The sequence below is a fragment of the Rhinoraja longicauda genome, chromosome 15 (assembly GCF_053455715.1).
Source record: "Rhinoraja longicauda isolate Sanriku21f chromosome 15, sRhiLon1.1, whole genome shotgun sequence".
Lineage (NCBI taxonomy): Eukaryota > Metazoa > Chordata > Chondrichthyes > Rajiformes > Arhynchobatidae > Rhinoraja > Rhinoraja longicauda.
In genome coordinates, this window is record NC_135967.1 from 9,404,693 (window position 1) to 9,425,964 (window position 21,272).

Below are 21,272 nucleotides of genomic sequence, written 5' to 3' on the forward strand. Positions count from 1 at the left end.
CATCAAGTCTACTCTGCCATTCAATCATGGCTGATCTATCTTATGGCTGATCATTCCTAGAATGATCCTCGGAATGAATGGGTTAACATATGATAAGCGTTGGCGGCACTGGCCTGTACTCGCTGGAGTTTAGAAGGATGAGGAGGGACCTCGTTGTAACTTACCAAATAGTGAAATGCCTGGATAGAGTAGATGTGGCGAGGATGCTTCCACTAGGGGGAAAGTCTAGGACCAGAGGTTATAGGCTCAGAATTAAAGGACGTTCCTTTAGGAAGGACATGAGAAGGAATTTCTTTAGTCAGAGGATGGTGAATATGTGGAATTCTTTGCCACCAAAGGCTGTGGAGGTCAACTCAATGGATATTTTTGGCAGAGATAGATAGATTCTTGATTAGTATGGGTGTAAGGGGTTATGGGGAGAAGGCAGGAGAATGGGGTTGAGGGAAAGATAGATCAGCCATGATTGAATGGCAGAGTAGGCTTGATGGGCCAAATGGCCTAATTCTGCCCCTACCACTTATGAAGATGCAAAACTTGGAAGTGTTGATAAACAGTGCGGAGAGTGATAATGGAACGCAAGAAGGCGCAGGCTGACTATGAGCAGAGTGGTGGCTGATGAAATGTAACACATGGCAATGTGAAGTGATGTTCAGTGAGGGAAAGAAAGAGAGATAACATGGACTAAATGACATAGCTCCAAATATTGTATGGTAACAGTGTCCTGAGTGCACCTGTAAACAAATCTGAAGGTGATGGACATTTGGGAATGATAGAATGATCAGTAAAGTATTTGGGATCCTTGAATTCATATGTGTAGATATACATTTTTGAGTAGGATTGTTTCCCTTAGAGCACAGGAGGTTGAGAAGAGATTTGATAGAAGTGTGAAGTTTGGCATGTGTCCAATGACTCTTACAAACTTCCGCAGATGCACCGTAGAAAGCATTTGTTCGGGATATATCATAGCTTGGTTGGGGAACAGTTCTACCCAAAGCAAGAAGTTGCAGAGAACTATGCATGTTGCCCAGTCCATCACACATCTGACTCCCCATCATTGACTCCATCTACACTTCACACTGCCTCAGAAAAGCAACCAATATAATCTAACATTTGCTCCACACCAGTCTTTGCACTTCCTCCCCACTCCCGTCGGGCTGAAAGTACGGAAGCTTGAAACTGCACAGCACCAGACACACAAACAGCCTCTTGACCTCTGTTATCAGGCTTCTGACCGGTCTTTCCAAAAGCTAGGGTAAACCTCTATTCACCACTACTCCATAGACTTTGTCTATGGAACCCGTGCACTACAATGCTGAGAATTATATTCTGAACTCCGTCTTCCCCTCTGCTCTACCTATGGTACTTGAGCTTTGCTTGATTGAATTTATGTCTCGTGTTATCTGATTTGATTGGATAGCATGCAAAATAAAGATTTTCACTGTACCTCGGTACACGTGACAATAATATACCTAAACCTAAAGATCAGTACAGGGTTAGATAGGATACATTAAGAGACATTGTTCTCATTTGTGAATTGTTCAAGGACTACAGACACAGAGGTAAAATATTGGGCAAAATGGGCAAGGTGACTGTGTGGAAAAAGATTTCTTACTCAGTTGTTATGATGTGAAATTCAAAGCCTGCAAGCAGATTGAGAAACCAGAATCAATCAGTGCCTTTAAAAAGCAAGTGGTTAGGCTTTTGAGGAAAGAGCAATGTAATGGGACTAAGAGGGTTGTTTTATTACGAGTGGGTATTGACTTGAGTTGAAGAGCTACCTCCAATGCTTTAACAATTCAGGAATGCAGTCCGCAGTTGGTATCTCTGAACGTACAATATTGTAGTGACTAGGTGTGCTGGTTTCTGAAATTACATTCCATTTCTCTATCAGTCTCTTAATCAATTCCTGAAATTACAAAAGCATCTCCCTGACCACCAGACTCCTTGGTAAGATCAAGATGATTCTTGTTTGAGGATTGAATTCTCCAAATGGTAGGCAACACCTGCTGACACTTTCCACTCCGATGCATCACCAGTGAGACTAGTATTGATTAGAAACATTGCAATGGTTTACAGTTGACCAAGTCCGAAGCTAAAAAAAACGAAAAATTAAAAGGAATGAAAAGTATCGAAATAAAAACATCATGTTTAAAAATTGCTGAAAGGTACAAAAAAATTAATAAACTATTAAATCAGCTAGAGTGTGGTCCTGAGCTACTATCTACCTCATTGAAGACTCTTGGACTATCTTTAATCGGACTTTACTGGACCTTATCTTGCACTAAACATTATTCCCTTTATCATGTATCTGTACACTGTGGATGGGTTGATTGTAATCATGTCTAGTCTTTCCGCTGACTGGTTAGCATGCAACAAAAAAGCTTTTCACTGTACCTCGGTACACGTGGCAATAAATTATAAACTAAAGTAAATTTCATTTTAATTCTTGATAGAATTGGTCGGGATATATTTTAGTTTTGCATACTTTTTAAATTGTAGATATTGAAGCTACTTATTAATAGTTCCTTAATTTTGAACGTTGTAATATAACTACAGTACATCCCAGCATTACGAAGCGGTTCTGTTTTTAGAACCGAAGCGAATTGGTGTCACAATTTTCTGTAATGCGAACCCTTGGCAAAAGATGTCAAGCTTTGTGGTTTCTTTCACATTGTGTCTATTTAGTTTTTTGTGCATAAATCCCTTGAGAGCAATTTTTTATTCCACATCTCAAGTTTCTTATCAGTAATTCCTGAGTTCTGTAAGGGTGAACATCTGGTACCCAAACTGCTGTAAATGCCAAAGGCCACACTGTATATGTAACTGCTAATCATAATTTGGCAGACATTCTTTCTATTAAAAAAAACTATATTATTGATAGGTCTATTACATGTAACTATCTTGAAGAACATTATAAATGGTGGTTATTTTGGACAGATTGCGAATTTTTCAAATTTAATATTCCCTGGTTGAGGTGGTTCTCAGTTGTTATATATCTTGTTATAAATTCTTCTCCCACGTGCCCCAATACTATATCATGCACATTTTTCCGATTTGGTTCCGCAAAATCTCAATAATTTCAGTAATAATTGAGAGAGACCATTTTGTTTTACAGGCCACAGGGGGAGGTTATGAAGGTGATGATGCCTATCAGAGAGCAGAACTCATTTTCCTTGACATTCATAACATCCATGTGATGAGGGAATCTCTAAGGAAGTTGAAGGATATTGTGTATCCCAGTGTGGAGGAATCCCACTGGCTATCAAGTCTGGAGTCTACACACTGGTTGGAACACATCAAGGTGAGATTGTTCTGACTGCTGTAGGTGTGTGACATAATTGGTGTCGAGTAGCAAAACACAACATTTATTATAGCAAGGAGCTGTAGATGCTGGTTTATACCAATGATCGACACAAAATGCTGGAGTAACTCAGCAGGTCAGGCAGAATCCCCCGAGAACATGGATAGGTGATGTTTCGAGTCAGAACCTTTCTTCAGACTGTGTGTGGGGAGAGGGGCAGAAACGAAAGCTGAGAGAGAGAGGTGGGGCAGGTAATGGGTGAACACAGGCAATGGTTTTTATTGATAGGTGGATTGTTGGACAAATGCCAGAGATGAAGAGTCAGGTGTGAGCCTGAAAAGATAGATTGTGAATTTCTAACCTTGTGGATAGAGAGGTTGCAAATTGTGTATCCATTGTAAACGGCACAAGCGGAGGGAAAGGGGGAGGGGAGAAACCAGTTGGGGGGTTGTGGAGGGGGAGGAGGAGGTGAAGAAGATGAAGAGAGGGAAGGGTTCTTGGGCAGAGAAAGGGGAGGGAGCTACTTTCATTAATTTTGTTTTAAAGAAAATTAGGAAGCAAGAAGTAGGTTGAGCATTTATTAACTTGTTTCCTAAATTTTGCAAACTTGGTGAAGGGGCTTGCACCTGTTTCCACAGATGCTGCCTGACCTGTTGATTGATTTCAGCATTTTTAGCTTTTCTTTCATATTCCCAGCATCTGCAGTGTCTTGATTTACAATTTTGGTTATCTGCTCTTGGTTGAGCATCTTGATTTTCTATATATAGAAAGGTCACGATTTAAACTTTTTTTAATTTAAGTGCCTCGATTAAAGTGTCACAGAAATATTTTTTTCTTTAATTTTGCTTGTAGTTTATTTCTGTATAAACTTTTAATTGTGAATTTCTTGGAAACAATGAACATCCGTAAATTTACATTGTAAAATGAGTAAACATTTTTTTTCAAGAGAGACAGCTTTACAACTTCTATCTTTATATCCAGTTTGTTCTGGCAGGAGCAATCCAAGTTGCAGATAAACTTGCGTCTGGAAAGAATTCAGCCTTGATACACTGCAGTGATGGCTGGGATCGTACTGCCCAACTGACATCTCTAGCTTTACTAATGCTCGACAGCTTTTACCGAACAACCAAAGGGTTTGAAGTACTTATTGAAAAGGAATGGTTAAGTTTTGGGCACAAATTTGCAACGGTAAGAATTTGAAACCACTTTTCATAATGTAAGAGTGACAGTATTCGTAGTCTGGGTGGCATGAGGACTTGCACCCATTTCTCCCCTTCCACCTCTGTGCCTTTTATCTGGTTTCACAATTTGCTGCACCTCTTTTATCCTTATCTCACAACTTTTGTCCTTTCACTTCTGGCCTTTATCCAACCGTCTGCCTATCAAAAACACCCCTCACCTGTATCCACCTATCACTCCCCATGCTTTGTCCTGCCTCTCCCCTCTTCCATCTTTCTCTCACCCACCACAATCAGTCTGAAGAAAGGCCCTGACCAAAAATGTCACCTGTCCATGTTCTCCGGAGATGCTGCCTGATATGCTCAGTTACTCCAGCACTTTTTTAAAACCAGCATCTACAGTTCCTTGTGTGTAGACTAAATTCAAAGGTTCTTTATGATGTGGTTAGTTATTTTTCCTTTCATTCGCTGGAAGGCAGTGGCCTGCTGCAGAAATAGATTTGTATGGAATCTATTGCCCTTCAACCCGTTAACATAGAGTGGCCACTGGCTAAAGTTAAGAACTGCACTGTTGCTCTGTGGCTATTGTGCATTTAGTACGAATGACTTTCTGTGCCTGATTCAAAACGCGCTCTCTGAGCTTATGTACCTAAAATGTAGGTTTGTGTCGGGGCAGTGGTAGAGCTGCTGCCATACAGCACCAGGTACCCAGGTTTGATCCTGAATACGAGTGCTGTCTGTATAGAGTTTATACGTTCTCCCTGTGACCGCGTAGAATTTCTCTGGGTGCTGCGGTTTCCTCCCACACTCCAAAGGCATACAGGTTTGTAGTTTAATTGGCATTGGTGACATCGTAAATTGTCCCTAGTGTAGAGGATAGTGCTGGTGTTTGGGCTGATCGGTGCTTGGTGCAGACTTGGTGTGCCAAAAGGCCTGTTTCTGCTCTGTATCTCTAAAGTCAACAGTGTAAATGCGTCAGATTTCCACGTTTTCTCCATTAATCTCCTGTATATGTTTTAAATGCAGGCAGAGTCTAGCTTTGCTGTCTTATCCTGATTCCATTCACCCCCTCCCCATGCTATTTGAGCTTGCATGCACTTGCAAATGGCAGCAAAAGAATGTCATCTCTTGAACGAACAAAAATTGACATTTGGGAAAATGGTCTTGATACACACACAACTTCATAAAATCCAATAATAATCTTGCATAGGGAGAGCTTGTTTTGAGTAGAAATTGATCTTGACACAAGAATTGATTTAAATCCTCAAACCCACTAAGTGCATGACAACAACCCTAATCTCCAATTTCTTGTGGGCAATTATGGATGGGGAATGAATGTTTGCCTTGCCAGCAGCATGCATATGCCAAAGTTAATAAACAAAGAAAAAAAAAGTTCTGGAGTAACTCAGCTGGTCAGGCAGCATCTCTGAAGGGCATGGACAGGCGACTTTTTGAGTTGGGACCCTAATTCGGACTGATTGTAGGAGGGAGAGGAAAGCTGTAAGTTTGTGTGTGTGTGTGTGTGTGTTCTAATTGTATAAATACTATCTGTGAGAAGATAATTCTGAAGCGTCTCATGTTTATATGTCTAAAGGCAAACAGTACAAATTGTCAGATATTTCCCTCGTGTTGAAACATACTTCCACGTATAATTGGAGTTGGATCTGTTTTTTTTAGATACAAATGTTCAAAGCTAATGGTGAGAGAGTAAGATTTTGTATCTCTATGTGTTTTGCCCTTCCTGTTAAATTTAAGATCCAGCCTGTGTCATTGCAGGTGACAGATTTGTGATAATCAGTGCAGGAGTGCTGTAGTTTCAGTTATTAAGGTAACTTCTTAATAATTCTGATGTACAAACCTGGGCAGAATCGGTGGGCAAGAGATTTCAGGAATGTGCAGACAATCCCATTTGATGGTAATATGCACCTGAACAGCTATAAAACGCCACCTTTTTAAAAACATTTAGGAAAGTAGTCATTGTGAAAATCCTCAAAATAAAATCCCTAACTCTGTCACCATCTGAAAAGTCTTCAGTCATAGGCCCTTATGTACTGCTCAGAGATTTATGAATTCTGTAACTTTTTATTAAAAATTACAAACACACTTCTTATCCTGTCTATACACGCTGGATATTGTGTTTCAGCCAAAACTGAACACAACTCTTAGCAATATCATTGTTCTCTGTGAGGTCCTCGGCTTTGCATTCGTGCTCCAATAGAGGACGTGTCAATAGGTGCTCCATGGTTTGTGGTTCAGTGCCACATATGCAGATGACATCTTCAGTCTCTATATAACCCCACTTCTTGAGAGTGGCTTTAAAATTACCAGTACCAGCTCTCAGTCTGTTGAGGCATTTCCATTCAGCCCAGCTTGATTCGGCCCCAGGGGGAAGTTCTTCTTTGGCATTTATGGACGTGGATGTCGTTGATGGGAGATTGGCTCGTCTCTCTTCCCATAATGCAACTCTAGTAGCTTCAGCATTTGGTTCAACTTCGTTGAGGAAGCTTTTCCTGGACTTTAGCCGACTCTTTGCGGGTCCATGGCCGTACATCTGTGGTCTGTCGATGGCGTTCTCTACTGCTTGCTGCACTCAAACACAATTTGAATAAGCAGATGCAAGAAACTGCAACTGCTGAAATCTTGTGTAAAAAAACAAAGGAGGAAGTTAGCAGGTCAGGCAACATCTGTGGAAGGAAATGGACAGATGACGACAGATGTCGGGACCCTTCTTCAGTCTAAAAAGTCATCTGCCCATTTCCTTCCACAGATTCTGCCTGACCTGCTGAGTTCCTCCAGCAGTTTGTTCTTTTAGTCAATTTGAATCACACTTCTACCAGTCAGCAATTATAGTTTTATTTTAAAGTTGCAAATGTGATGCAATAGTTGGATCAGGAAAACTTATTGACTAAGTTATTTATTTTAGAGAATTGGACATGGTGATAAGAATCACGCAGATGCAGATCGATCTCCTATATTCCTGCAGTTCATCGACTGTGTTTGGCAAATGACAAAACAGGTGAGTGCTTTGAATTCCACTTTATGATTTGTTCAGTATATGACAGACAGCAAGTGAGCACTGCTTATGCGGAGAAATTTTGACAACTTCTGCGTTGAAGATTTGGAAATATTACAAAAAGGTGATGTATTACAAATTAATATTACGATATATTAACACAAATAATGAAAGGCCTGGATAGAGTGACTGTTGAGAGGACCAGAGACCACAGCCTCAGAATAAAAGGGCGTATCTTTAGAAAGACATGGAGGAATTTCTTTAGTCGCAGGGTGGTGAATCTGTGGAATTCATTGCCACCGACGGCTGTGGAGGCTAAGTCAATGGATATTTCCAAGGCGGAGATTGATAGATTCTTGATTCGTAAGGGTGTCAAGGGTTATGGAGAGAAGGCAGGTGAATGGGGTTGAGAGGGAAAGATTGATTAGCCATGATTGAATGGCGGAGTAGATTTGATGGGTTGAATGGCCTAATTCTGCTCCTAGAATTTATGAACTTAGGTGCTCATTTAAAAAAAAAAAAAATCAGCTTTAAAGACAGTACATTTACTGGCCAAATATATTTGATTATGTTTGTGTCCAAAAATTATCATCCCGGAAATTATGAAAAGCATTGACATTCCAGCAACCATTTACTTTTACTTACATCATCAATTTTCTTCTCTAAGGCCAACTGAGGTCGTAGAGAGGTATGATGGTAACCTGTCCTCTGGGGAAGCCACGACAGGGGCTACGTGGAGTGATAGTTGTGGCAGTGACCTAAATATAGGAGGAAGAGGTCAGTCACACAAAGGCTGGAAAATAGTACCGGTTGCTCAACACTTTAACTCCCTATCCCATTCTCACACTGACCGTTCTGCCTTGGGCCTCCTCCATTGTCAGAGTGAGGCCCAGCGCAAATTGGAGGAACAGCACCTCATATTTTGCTTTGGCAGCTTACACCCCAGCGATATGAACATTGACTTTTCTAACTTCAAGTAACCCGTGCTTTCCCTCTCTCTCCATCCCCTCCTCCTTCCCAGTTCTCCGACCAGTCTTACTGTCTCCGACAATATTTTTTCTCTGTTTGCTTTGTTGTTACCTTCTCCCAACTAACAATGATCTATTCTACATTTTCCTTGATCCCAATTCCCGTTGTCCTGTTTTCACACCTTACACTTCCTTATCTATACATTTCCTTATCTTTTCACCGCCCATTCCCTTGACATCAGTCTGAAGAAGGGTCTCGACCCGAAACGTCACCCATTCCTTCTTCCAGAGATGCTGCCTGACCCGCTGAGTTATTCCAGCATATTGTGTGACGATCTGGAAAATAGTATGTTTGTGAGTGTGGTGGGGGGAGGTTGACAACTAAGAGTGGGTCTGTCTAAACCTGTAAGTCAAAATATAAAAGAATAACTTAAACAGAATGGCTCACCTTGGCATGCAAACCATGGCTATTATTTCATATTATATGGAATATAAATTGGACTAGTTTAGATTATAGATATAGCGTGGACACAGACCCTTCAGCCCACCGAGTCCTCACTGACCAGCGATCCATGTACACTAGCACTATCCTGCACACTAGGGACAATTTACAATTTTCACCGAACCAAATTAACCTACAAACCTGTACATCTTTGGAGTGTGGGAAGAAATTGCAGCATCCGGGGAAAACCCATGTAGTCATGGGGAGAACGTACAAACTCTGCACAGACAGCACCCGTAGTCAGGTTCGAACCCTGTGGTCTCTGGCACTGTAAGACAGCAACTCTACCGCTGCGCCATTGGGCAGCACATAAACATTTGAACGTAAACCTGATTAAGGTTTCTCCACATATTGACTCCTACTCTGAGGTAAAGCAGCAGTTTTATCAGTTAAATACGTTTTACCATTGGAGAGTTTAATAAAATGTGCTGAAAGGGATATCTTTCTATTGGTTCTAGTTTCCGACTGCCTTTCAGTTTAACGAGCTTTTCTTGGTTACCATTCTGGATCACCTGTACAGCTGTCGGTTTGGAACCTTCTTGTACACCTGTGAACAGCAGCGCTCAAAGGAGGTTGGTACAAATATGGTTTGTTGACTTGTCGATTGGCGATCACTATGGTGCATTCTGTGGTACTACTCCCATTATAAACACTGTCTTTATTATTTAAACCCGGTGCTCAGTCACAAACTAGTTTGGGGGATGGAGATAACAAGGGTACGAATCAAGGGAAGGGGCAGAAATATGGGGATAATAAAAATCTTCCATATTTCATAACTTAGACTTTCTATTCCTTCTGGTTGCCTTTTATTTTACTCTTTTATTTTCTCTTCAGCTGTTTGCTTTTAATTCAACATGCCTATTTCCCTGTTCAGCAAAGTTTAGTTTCTCCTCAGCACCTTTCCATTCATATTTATATTCTCTTATTTCTGACTTTTACTGAGCGTGAGACCAAGAGTTACACATATTTATAAAATCAATCGAGGACACGAAGAGACGAGGAACCAACGGAACTGGAATCTCATACGCAACATATTTTCTATTATCTTTTGCATCATATTTTCGATTCCAAACCTCAGAATACAAGATTCCTGGAAAAAAGGAGAGAATTGCAGCTTACTCTTATTGAAATAATGTATGTTTGTGCTGATAAGGCCATTTTAACGCTGGTGCCATTATTTTTTCCATGTTTGTTGACTTGCTGTGTCGTTGTTATGTGCCATGGGATATCTTACTGCATTAAAGACATTTTATAAATGTAAGGAAATACTAATTTTGTGGGTCTCTTTTCCTGAAACTGTCTCTTTGCTTGCTTCCTTTGCTCTTTCTGCGCCTTCTGTTCATTCAGCCTTTTGTGTCTTTCTTTCTCTGAATGAAGTGCTGTTTGTCATTATTTTACTTCTGTGCCTATAATTTCCCTCTACTTGGTGTCTCTCTTTTCTGTATCTCACAGAATTTATTGTCTTATCAATAAGTTACAGATTTTGTATATTTTGAGACCTAATAAAATCAACTTATCCTTTCTATCCTTAGATAATGAATTATAGCTATGGATAACAGTCTAACTATGTAACTATCTTTAAAATAATCTCAGTTTAGAACTATATCAAAGTACATTCCACTGAAAACATGAATGGTTGGAGGTAAAATATGCCTCATAATCAGATGGATCGTAAGTGCCACTTGTGTGACATTATCTTTTTAAGCCATTTATTTTCTTTATTGATTCAAGGAGTTGCGGAAAAGGACAGTCTCCTTATGGTCTTTTACAAATAGTGAAATGGACAAGTACTTCAATCCCTTCTATACAAAAGACCAGCGTGTGCTGTACCCAGTGGCCAGCATGCGGCACCTGGATCTCTGGGTCAACTACTACATTCGTTGGAATCCTTGGTTCAGACAGCAGGTATGGTGATGATCATAAAGATACAATTCTGTCTTTTGTAAATACTGTATTTCTGTAAGAAAAAGTAAAGTTTTAAAGGTGAGTGCCAACAGACACTTATCCTTTTCTGGGAAAGCACTTTGATTTGTCAGACACCAAACTAAATGAATACAATGAATTATTTTCATGAGATTTTGCGGCTTACTCCATGATAAAGAATGCTGTTAGCAAATACTAGGCGGCACGGTGGTGCAGCTGGTGAAGCTGCTGCCTCACGCACCAAAGGCCTGGGTTCCATCCTGACCTCGGGTGCTGTCTATGTGGAGTTTGCATGTTCTCCCTGTGACCGCGTGGGATTTCTCCAGGTGCTCCGGTTTCCTCCAACATCCCGAAAGACACGCAGGTTTGTAAGTTAATTGGCCTCTCTGTAAATTGTCCTTAATGCATTTGGGGGGTTGTGAAAGTGGGATGACATAGTGAGAATGGGTGATCGATGGTTGACGAGGACTAGGTGGGCTGAAGGGCCTGTTTCTACGCTGTATCTTTCAATGAATCAATCAATATGCCATTCCATCATGGCTTCCTTTACATTTTTCTAAGATTACATCTTCTGTTAGGCTTTTCTGTGTTATTCATATGTTTTGCTTTTGATCTCAACTTAATCTAAAATACATTCTTGACTCGCTGATCTAGAAATAATTGATTTGCATGGTGCGATTTTACTAGAAGTCGATTGTTATCTATCAGATTGTCGTATTTCCATCAGTTTGAAATTTGTTTTCTTATCGTAATCATATTTTCTTTCACTGATCTTTCAAAGCCCTTTAATGTTCTGGCATTGAAAAAAAAATTGCCTGGTCTTCGAAAGGCCCATCCAATTAATCCCTTCCCCAGGTCTGCCCTCTACCGCTGTTTGTTGAATGAGCTGTTCGCCTCTTTAAAAAATGTTTGTCCCTCTGAGCAGACTTACCCGTGTACATAGGCGCATGGATACTAACACTTAAATGTTTTGTATTTTCTCCTTGCACATTCAGGATTGCAATTTAACACTAAGATAGCATAACCTCATAGATTGCCACATTGGATTCAAGTAAACCCACTGCAAATGGTAGAACTAAATTTCCATGCGTAGCGTTCAAGAAACTTGCTGGGACAAGTTGTGCTCTACATTCTACACCATAAACCAACTAACAGAATAGAAAATATCAAGGATCAGTCTCACCCTGGTCACTCCCTCTTCTCCTCTCTCCCATCAGGCAAGAGGTATAGAAGTTTGAAAACACATACCTCCAGATTCAGGGACAATTTCTTCCCAGCTGTTAATCAGGCAACTGAACCGCCCTCTCACCAACCAGAGAGCAGTCATCACCTCCCATCTACCTCATTGGAGACCTTCGAACAATCTTTAATCGGACTTTACTGGACTTTATCTTGCACTAAACGTTATACCCTGTGTCCGCACACTGTGGACGGTTTGATTATAATCTTGTAAACTATTTTTGCTGATGTATAGCGCACAACAAAAAAACTTTTCACTGTACCTCGGTACATGTGACAATAATAAACTAAACTAAAAATAAGGACATCAGGATTTTGGCATGACAATGAAGACATGGGGATGCATTTCTCATTTGTGATTTAAGAGGAGCTTTTGGATGCTATCTGTGTACTTCTAGCCTATCCCTGCCAGAAAGCAAAGCCACAGATTTTGCAGCTGATGTCACAGAGGTCTTGCAAAGTTATCATATCATATCATATCATATATATATACAGCCGGAAACAGGCCTTCTCGGCCCACCAAGTCCGTGCCGCCCAGTGATCCCCGTACATTAACACTATCCTACACCCACTAGGGACAATTTTTACATTTACCCAGCCAATTAACCTACATACCTGTACGTCTTTGGAGTGTGGGAGGAAACCGAAGATCTCGGAGAAAACCCACGCAGGTCACGGGGAGGACGTACAAACTCCTTACAGTGCAGCACCCGTAGTCAGGATCGAACCTGAATCTCCGGCGCTGCATTCGCTGTAAAGCAGCAACTCTACCGCTGCGCTACAATACACCTTGTCGTTGGTATATTGGCAGCAATAACACTCGGGTGACGGGGGGGAGGGGGGATTGAATGTTAAAGAAGTAGATGGGATGTCTTTCAAGTGGGCTGCTTTGTTCTGAAACGTATTCAGCTAATTGGAACTGCATGAACTGGGCAAGTGGAGAGTAATCCATCACACTTCTGCCTTACAGGTAGGTAGTGGAAATACATGGTAAACCATTGACTGCAGAACACCCAATCTTTCGCCTGTTCTTTTACTAATACGTATGGAACTGGTCCAGTTTAGTTTTTGTGGTGTTCACATGTAATTATTGAAATTGGCTCTGCAATAATTCATCTGATCCATCAATTGCCATAGTATATGACTGTGGGTTGGGATTGATTGGAAGAGTTTGTAATATTGAATCCCAAAGAGATAAATCTGTTTTAATGTGCACCAGAGATATCACTGACCTGCTGATTTGCTCCATCATTTTGCATCCTTTTAAGCTGCCAGAGGAGGTAGTCAAGACAGGTACTATAACAACATGACAAAATTACGAGTAGGACACATAGGGTAAATGTGCAGAGTTGGATAATCTTGAACCAGCGAACATAGGTTTAAGATGGGGGCGTAAAGATTTAATAGGAACCTGAGGGGTGACTTTTTTTACACAAATGATGGTGGGTGCATGGAACAAGCTGCTGGAGGAGGTAGTTGAGGCAGGTACTATCTCAACGTTTAAGAGACATTCGGATAGGTACATGGATAGGACAGATTTAGAGGGATATGGGCCAAACAGGCAGGTGGGACTAGTGTAGATGGTGTGGGCAGGTTGGGCCGAAGGGCCTGTATGACTCCATAACTCTCCAGTAATTATGTGGAGGACTAACTCCCTCTTTATGTTTATAACAGAATGGTAGATAATAAAGTAAATGGTTAAAGTTGGCATACCCTGTAGATTGGAAAACTATACAAACAAGTGTCCTGACTCAAGGCATCACATGGGTTTAAGTTTATTGTCGTGTGTATCGAGGTATAGTGAAAAGCTTTGTTTTGCATGCTGTCAAAACAGGTCAGATATACCATACCTGAAGACAATCAAGTCAAACTCAAGTAATATAGATAAACATAGGGGAAGATACAGAGTGTAGAATATAGTTCTTGGCATTGTGGCGCACCCAGTTCTATAGACAAAGTTTAATGTCCACAAAAGGGTAGAAGTGAATTAGACAGTACCTTATGGAAAACCGATCGGAAGCCTGATAACAGAGGGGAAGAAACTGTTGCTAAGTCCGGTGGTGTGCGCTTTCAAGCTTTTGTACCTTCTGCTGGACTGGAGCAGGAAGAAGAAGGAATTGACCAGGTTGGGACAAGTCTTTGAATATGTTAGCTGCTGACTGCTTTTCCGAGGCAACTTATCCATGTTCTCTAGAGACTCAATGTTTCCCCAGCATTGTGCTTTAAAATGTACCATTTGGTTAATGGTCTTTCTTTCAACAGCAAGACCCAGTTCAACAGCGATACAAAGAATTGTTGGTTGTGAGAGAGCAGTTATTGAAGAAACTTGAGGAACTACAGATTTTGGATTCTTCAACAGGAATGCTTCCGCATGTTTCTAACTCATCCACTCCATCCTCTCCTGTGCCAGTGTCTCCACGATCACAGACAACTCTCTGAGCTGCGCACATCTGAATTCTTGTAGCTCTGATTACTTTAGAAACTGTAAAGAATTTATATATGTTATACTGCAGCATGTTAAAAGGATGCTGGATAGGGGTGTTGATTTATTTGCATGTTAATACTATAATGCCTCTTTATACAAAAAGTGAATTAAAACTATTTTGATAAATATATTCTAAAATTACGCTTGTGCCTTAGTTTAAATGGTAGCAGGCTGCCATTTATATAGGGTTAATGTCCTGCTATTTCTGTTTGCATCAGGTGCTATGCTGACTTTCTTTATCACTGAATAAAGGAAACTGGAATTACTCATCTCAAATCCATATGAGTCACAGGGGTCTGGTAGACTGCTATCAGGCTTCTATGGGTTAAACAAATTCGATACCGTTTATAGTTTTCACAGCAAATTACTTATCACACACTGCTTCTGACCATAATGTTGTTATCTAGTTAATCAAAGGCCAATACTGAACATAATAAGCACAAGGTTAGAAAAGCTTTTGAAACACCGTGGGGATGAGGTTGATCTTAGCACAAAATGGGCAGGAGCAAGGTGTCAACCTGTTTTACGATCTGCTTGATCCATGGGCAGTCGATTTGGCACTGCTAGCTCGCACAATCTTCCAAGCTTAGTTTCATCCACAGTGTTGATTGTTCTGTGACTGGAGGTGGTCACATTCTCCTAATTTCACTGTTGCTTTATTTCAATATCAAACAAGAATTTGAATAAAATTCTTGAATAGAATCTTGAATAAAAGATGGCAAGTTTATTTAATTGGGTTTTTTTTACAGTCTGAATTTCCCAAAATTTTTCTAAGTATAAACTCCCACTGAACAAAACTATTTGTCTGTAATTTTAAAAAAATCATTAATACGGCAGGAACACTGATATTGCCAATGGAGCTATTCACAAATATCCAATGTATTAGTTAATTGGGGGTTGTTTGTTGTTCGCTGCAAATGTCCCACATAATTTAAACAAAATTTGAGCTAAATTTATGAAAATATAATTTGCTCTTGGAAACGTTGACATACCTTGCCCCTTAAAAGTTGTATTCCGGTTTAAAAATCACATTTTATTATGATAGGTCAGCAAAAGGAATGACTAATTTTGTAATCTGCTGTATTTTAATAACTGATTAACCTTGGCTTTCATTGTTTGTTGCCCTTGCACCAATGGATCTAAAAATAACACAGGGTTTAAGCCTGAAAATTTCACATTAAAATAGTGGACAAGAAATTGGCTGATGAGAAAGGTATTAATGATGCCTACAGTGATTAGAGGCTTTAATTCTCAATGCTGTGGTGCTGCAGATGTAATGGGTAGTAAAGCATAGTGTGACATTGCACTCTGCGATATTTTTCAAATTATTTTTATGTCTGCCAGATTTAATATAAATATTAGTTTAGGATTTCATGCTTATTGTGCAAGGGCCAATTTTCTAAAATAATTTTTCTTTGCATCCTTAGCTTAATTTTTAAAATATATAGAATGCAAAAGAGATATATGAATTTAGTTAAGTTGGCAGCACTCAACCAAGTAATTAGTGTGGATCTAAGTTCCATTGCAGACCCCTCAACATCATTTAAGCAGACAGTTAACGTTGCTGTCAGGAGAGCTGCATTGGTCAGAGTGGTAGGCTTCACCTGTATGTAAAATATCTCATCGACATAAAGTGCTGGAGTAACTCAGCGGGTTAGGCAGTATCTCTGGAGAACGTGGATAGGTGACGTTTCGGGTTGGGACCATTCTTAAGGCATTTCAGTCTGAAGAAGGGTTCCGGCCCAAAACATCACCCATCCTTTTTCTCCAGAGATGTTGCCCAACTTGCTGTGCTACTCCGGCATTTGTGTCTATTTTTGGTATAAACCAGCATCTGCAGTTCTTTGCTTCTTTAAAATATCTCATGGTTTTATCTCAAGGATAGTAAGGCCAATATTGATTATTAATTATCACCAAGAAACCACATTATTTAATCTTCAATCTTGTGCATTTGGTTTCGCGTTGTTAAATCCAAGACATTACCTGCCCACCAACAATAATTGTATTCCAAAGAGTAATTAATTGATTGTATGATGTTCTGGAACATTCTGAGCAAGCAAAATTCAATATAAATGTTTTTTTTCATTCAAATTTGTCTCAAATTGAGCTCCACTTTCAAAATTGGTACAACACCCAATTCATATTCATGATGCATTGGGTTCAAACTCCAGAGGTCTGCATTGAATTTAGTTGTTCCCTAATCTTTACCATTTACACATTATTCCACTGCCATCAGGAAAAAACAATTTAGAGAAATCTTGTTTGACCTTAAAGCTTGGATTTCCTAGAATTTGCTGAAGGTTCTACTTTTACTTTGTTTAAACTCCATTATTTCAAGGGCAGCTTTGTTGCCATTGAACCACAGTTGGATCTGGCTGCTTTAAGGCTACAATAGTTAATCATACATTGTCCTCAATATAAATACATCCTGTGTAATAACTCTGAACTGAGCAACAATTTTACATCAAATCATGACAGTCCATCAGATTTAACTCGTAGATCAAATGTCTGTGGCAGTTAAAACCGCAAGGCTTAGAATCCAGTGTGGATACTGAGGGTGCAGGACAATCTAGGTCACTATTGTCTTCTGCCTTGTTGCAATGTGCAGCTACTTCCTGAATTTTCTGTTCCACATTTCTTTCTAGGGATGGCATATTTTGGATTATTTGGGCGTATTACCTCTATTTATCAATGGTTCAGTGTTAAAATAAGTTGAATTCAAGACTTAGAGGCTGCAATTGGCTTTAGGTAATTAGTAATAAATATAACCGTGTTGTCTCTTCAAATCTTAAATTGTACACTGTTGATCATTCCATTTTTTCTGATATTCACAAGAAAATTATTATATGCTTGAATCATTTCACTATTAGCTAATCTGTAACTGAGCAACTTAAATCTCAAGACATATTGTGTCATCAACAGTAGCCCAAGGCTTTTATTTTGTGGGCTATGAAGTCTTCATAATTAATTTATAAGGTGGCAGATTAAACTGTTATGTTTAGGCTGATGCTCTCAGAATTTACTGAAAATCATAGATGATCCTTTGTGGCCAAATACCTTTGCTGTCAAATTCTTACCAATCTAGTATTCAAATGGTTCTCTGTACCATTGATGGTCTGAATCCAAGCTAGTGCAAGATCACAAGGGGTGAATTTGAACTGAGAATTTCAGGTATGCACATTTCTCATTGTGACTACTGACTGTATTAATTCTGTTCAATGTTGCCTTCAACTACAGCTTGCTTTGAAGCATGTCTGATGTGAAATGAACTTTTAAGACTGCAGCACAAGTAAATAGAAGAAAAAATATGTCTAAAGAGTACTCTGGGATTGATGAGATGCAGTATCTTATGTAGGGGTGGAAAATTCAACACTTGAATTAAGAAGTCCTTGTGTGTATGATATAACCCAATGCTAATCACCTTTTGACTGTTCTTGTACACCATGTATAATTTCCAAATCTTTCAACCAACATTCATTTTTAATGTTCATTAAAATAATTTTATGACTGTTAATGAATGTAACTGACAGCACTTGCATATATTTATTATTATGCAGTTAAAATTTTTAAAATATATTTGTGGGTTAAATGTAGCTTTCATTTTGTCTCAATTCATTTTATGCCCTGTTTAGATTAACTTGACAATAATGCTTTGCCACTACACAATGGTCAGAAGTGACCCCCAAGGTGGTAAAATTCCTGTATTCATGAACATGAGTGAAAAGGGTGATTTAAAAAAAAATGCTTGAAAACATAACATAATATTAACATTTCATTGACATTTCCTAAAAATGTGTGGACACATTTCATCTTCATTGATTTGTAGCATTTTCTTTGGGGTTTTTTCCAGTATATTTATTTTTTCTCAGGATATTTGCCTTGGCTCTCATTTTGCTTTTTGTTTCTACATACGCAGTTTCTGAAAATTGCACATATACTGAGAGGGGGCAAGATTGCTGGTTATAGAAGTATAAATATTAATACATTAAAGATAATGGTATACAAATAACATTTTTGCGACAATAGAAATAGGGGACTAATCTTTTTATGTGCATTGTATGCATTGCATTACAAATTGATGTTTATAATTAAACAGTATACAGAATTGATCTATGTTATGTTTGCCTTGTACAGTCAAATATGCTACTGTTTAGCTGATGAGAAATAAAAAATAAATGATATCTAAGATGTTCTGGTATTTCTCTATTAAACAAAGATGCTTAATTATTTCCATCACATGGTGTTCTACTTTTTGCATATTTTAAGGCTAAAGTAGATATTTACAATGCTCTGGGAATATTCTGTTAGCATATATCCGAGGTTACAATGCCCATAATTTTTAAATTATACCCAAACAAAGGCATGATTGCAAGCTTTGACCTTTTGTACACACTTTTAGTTATGCATAAAAAGTTGTCGCCTTGGAATCGGAGATTCAGAGTTTAGTATCCTGAAACATGCTGTTTTGCCATGGTATAATTTACTTGGCTTAACTTCCTGTGAGTAATGTTTGGATCTGCAGAGTGTAAACATGAAGAATTGATGAGACTTTAGAGATACAGTGTGGAAACAGGCCACAGCATCTATGTTGACCAGCGATCACCTGTGCACTTGGACTCTCCTACACAATGGGGACAATTTACAGAAGCCATTTAACCTATAAACCTGTACATCTTTGGAGTGTGGGAGGAAACCGGAGCAACCGGAGAAAGCCAACATGGTTACAGGGAGAACGTACAAACTCCATACAGACAGCATATTAAATGTCTATTACAAACTCCATACAGACAACATATTAAATGTCTTTTACAAACTTTACCTGTGTAAAACACAGAGCTGAAGTAAATCAGCAGGTCAGCCAGCATCTGTGGAGGGAAGAGGCTGATGTTTCAGGTTGGGACCCATCTTCAGACCTGCCTGATGTCTGATCAGCTGAGTTGCTCCAGCACTTTGCTCTTTCCAGCATCTGCAGTTCCTTGTGTCTAAACAATACCTTTTTAAAAGGCAAAACCTTCTTTAAAATAAATTTAGTGATTGAAATAGGGACTTTGCAGATTGTAAATTGTATATTCCAAGTGATTGATTAATTTGCTCAAATTAAGACAGACTTGAGCAGAAACTGGATCTTATGCCCAACTGTATGGTGCAGGCAGAGGTGGATGAGACATCACCAGGAAAGGGATTAGTCAGTGTGTTCAAGAATCCCCCATGGGTCGGGGGGGGGGGGGTGGGGGGGGCTGTCGGGGTCTAAAATGGCAAGCATTTTGGGGGCAGAAATGTTAAGAATTGCAATTTGTTTTAGAAATATGAATGCAACAATCTTCATTTAATTATTTTCTTTGCACCACCAGAAAAAAATGCACATTTGTCTGCTTTTTGTTGAAATTCATTTGTATTTGTTGCCTTTATTGATTCTCACAGAGAAACAACTACAGATGTTATTTGCAGCGTAGTGGTGACATTTCTCTCTCTCTCTCTCTCTCTCCCCCCCCCCTCTGGCTGGGTGTCAGGAAGTGACAGGGGGAGGGAAGCAGATGACGTGAAGTGTGAGTGTGGAGGTAGTAGAAGGGAGGGAGGGTGCAGGAAGAGGAAGCGGCAGGGCTGGGCAGAGGAGAGGAGAGAAGGGGAGAGGAGAGGAGAAGAGAGGAGAAGAGAGGAGAGGAGGAGGAGAGGAGGGAGAGCCGGCCCGGCCCAGAGCCGCAGCAGACCCGGCTCCCATGGACAGACTGGTCAGTTCCGACAGCTTGGCCAAGAAGCCGCCGCGCTTGTCTCCCGGGTCCGAGCAGTCGAGCGTGGAGTCGCAGGACGGGTAAGTGTAGGAGCCGAGCCGAGCCTCTCCCCTCTCCCCGGGCCGGTGCGCACACAGCCAGCCCCGGCTACACTTGCAGTACACCCCCCCCCCCCCCCCCCCCCCGGCTGCTCTGCTCTGCTCTGCTCTGCTCTGCTCCGGGCTGCAAACCCGGCTTGTCCCTCTGGTGCAGCCAGAGACAACCCAGCACCGGGCCCGGACACACACACACACACACACACACACAGCACAATCCCCGGGCACACACACACACACACACACACACACACACACAGAGCACAATCCCCGGGCACACACACACACACACACACACACACACAGCACACAGAGCACAATCCCCGGGCACACACACACACACACACACACAGACACACACACAGAGCACAATCCCCGGGCACACACACACACACACACACACACACACAGAGCACAATCCCCGGGCACACACACACACACACACAGAGCACAGAGCACAATCCCCGGGCACACACACACAGACACACAGAGCACAATCCCCGGGCACACACACACAGACACACACACACACAGAGCACAATCCCCGGGCACACACACACACACAGACACACACACACACACACACAGAGCACAATCCCCGGGCACACACAGACACACACACACACACACACACACACACACAGACACACACACACACACACACACAGAGCACAATCCCCGGGCCCGGGCACACAGTTGCAACAGGGTGCATGACCCAGCTCCGGCTGCACAGACACACAGTGCTCAGGAACCCAGACAGCTGCAAATGTTTCGGATGCAGAGTGAGAAACCCAGGCCTTGCATGGTTGGGGCCGTTGCTGCAGCCACACACAGCTCAG

The 21,272-nt window shown here is 40.6% G+C and overlaps 2 protein-coding genes across 7 annotated transcripts in view; both read left to right on the forward strand.

The window, feature by feature from the left end:
- Nucleotides 1–18,768, forward strand: part of mtm1 (myotubularin 1) — an 85,867-nt gene extending 67,099 nt beyond the window's left edge. Inside the window, exons 10-15 of the mRNA XM_078412176.1 lie at nucleotides 3,116–3,301; nucleotides 4,283–4,489; nucleotides 7,403–7,495; nucleotides 9,421–9,534; nucleotides 10,694–10,867; nucleotides 14,387–18,768. Coding sequence (XP_078268302.1) covers nucleotides 3,116–3,301; nucleotides 4,283–4,489; nucleotides 7,403–7,495; nucleotides 9,421–9,534; nucleotides 10,694–10,867; nucleotides 14,387–14,563 — 951 coding nt within the window. The 3' untranslated portion in view covers nucleotides 14,564–18,768. The remainder of the gene's footprint in view (nucleotides 1–3,115; nucleotides 3,302–4,282; nucleotides 4,490–7,402; nucleotides 7,496–9,420; nucleotides 9,535–10,693; nucleotides 10,868–14,386) is intronic.
- A 1,430-nt stretch (nucleotides 18,769–20,198) lies between these two features.
- Nucleotides 20,199–21,272, forward strand: part of LOC144600518 (phosphatidylinositol-3-phosphate phosphatase MTMR1-like) — a 54,848-nt gene continuing 53,774 nt past the window's right edge. For all 6 annotated transcript variants that reach the window (XM_078412177.1, XM_078412179.1, XM_078412178.1 and 3 more), the window contains exon 1: nucleotides 20,199–20,418. In XM_078412177.1, the coding sequence (XP_078268303.1) occupies nucleotides 20,327–20,418 (92 nt within the window). In that variant the 5' untranslated portion in view covers nucleotides 20,199–20,326. The remainder of the gene's footprint in view (nucleotides 20,419–21,272) is intronic.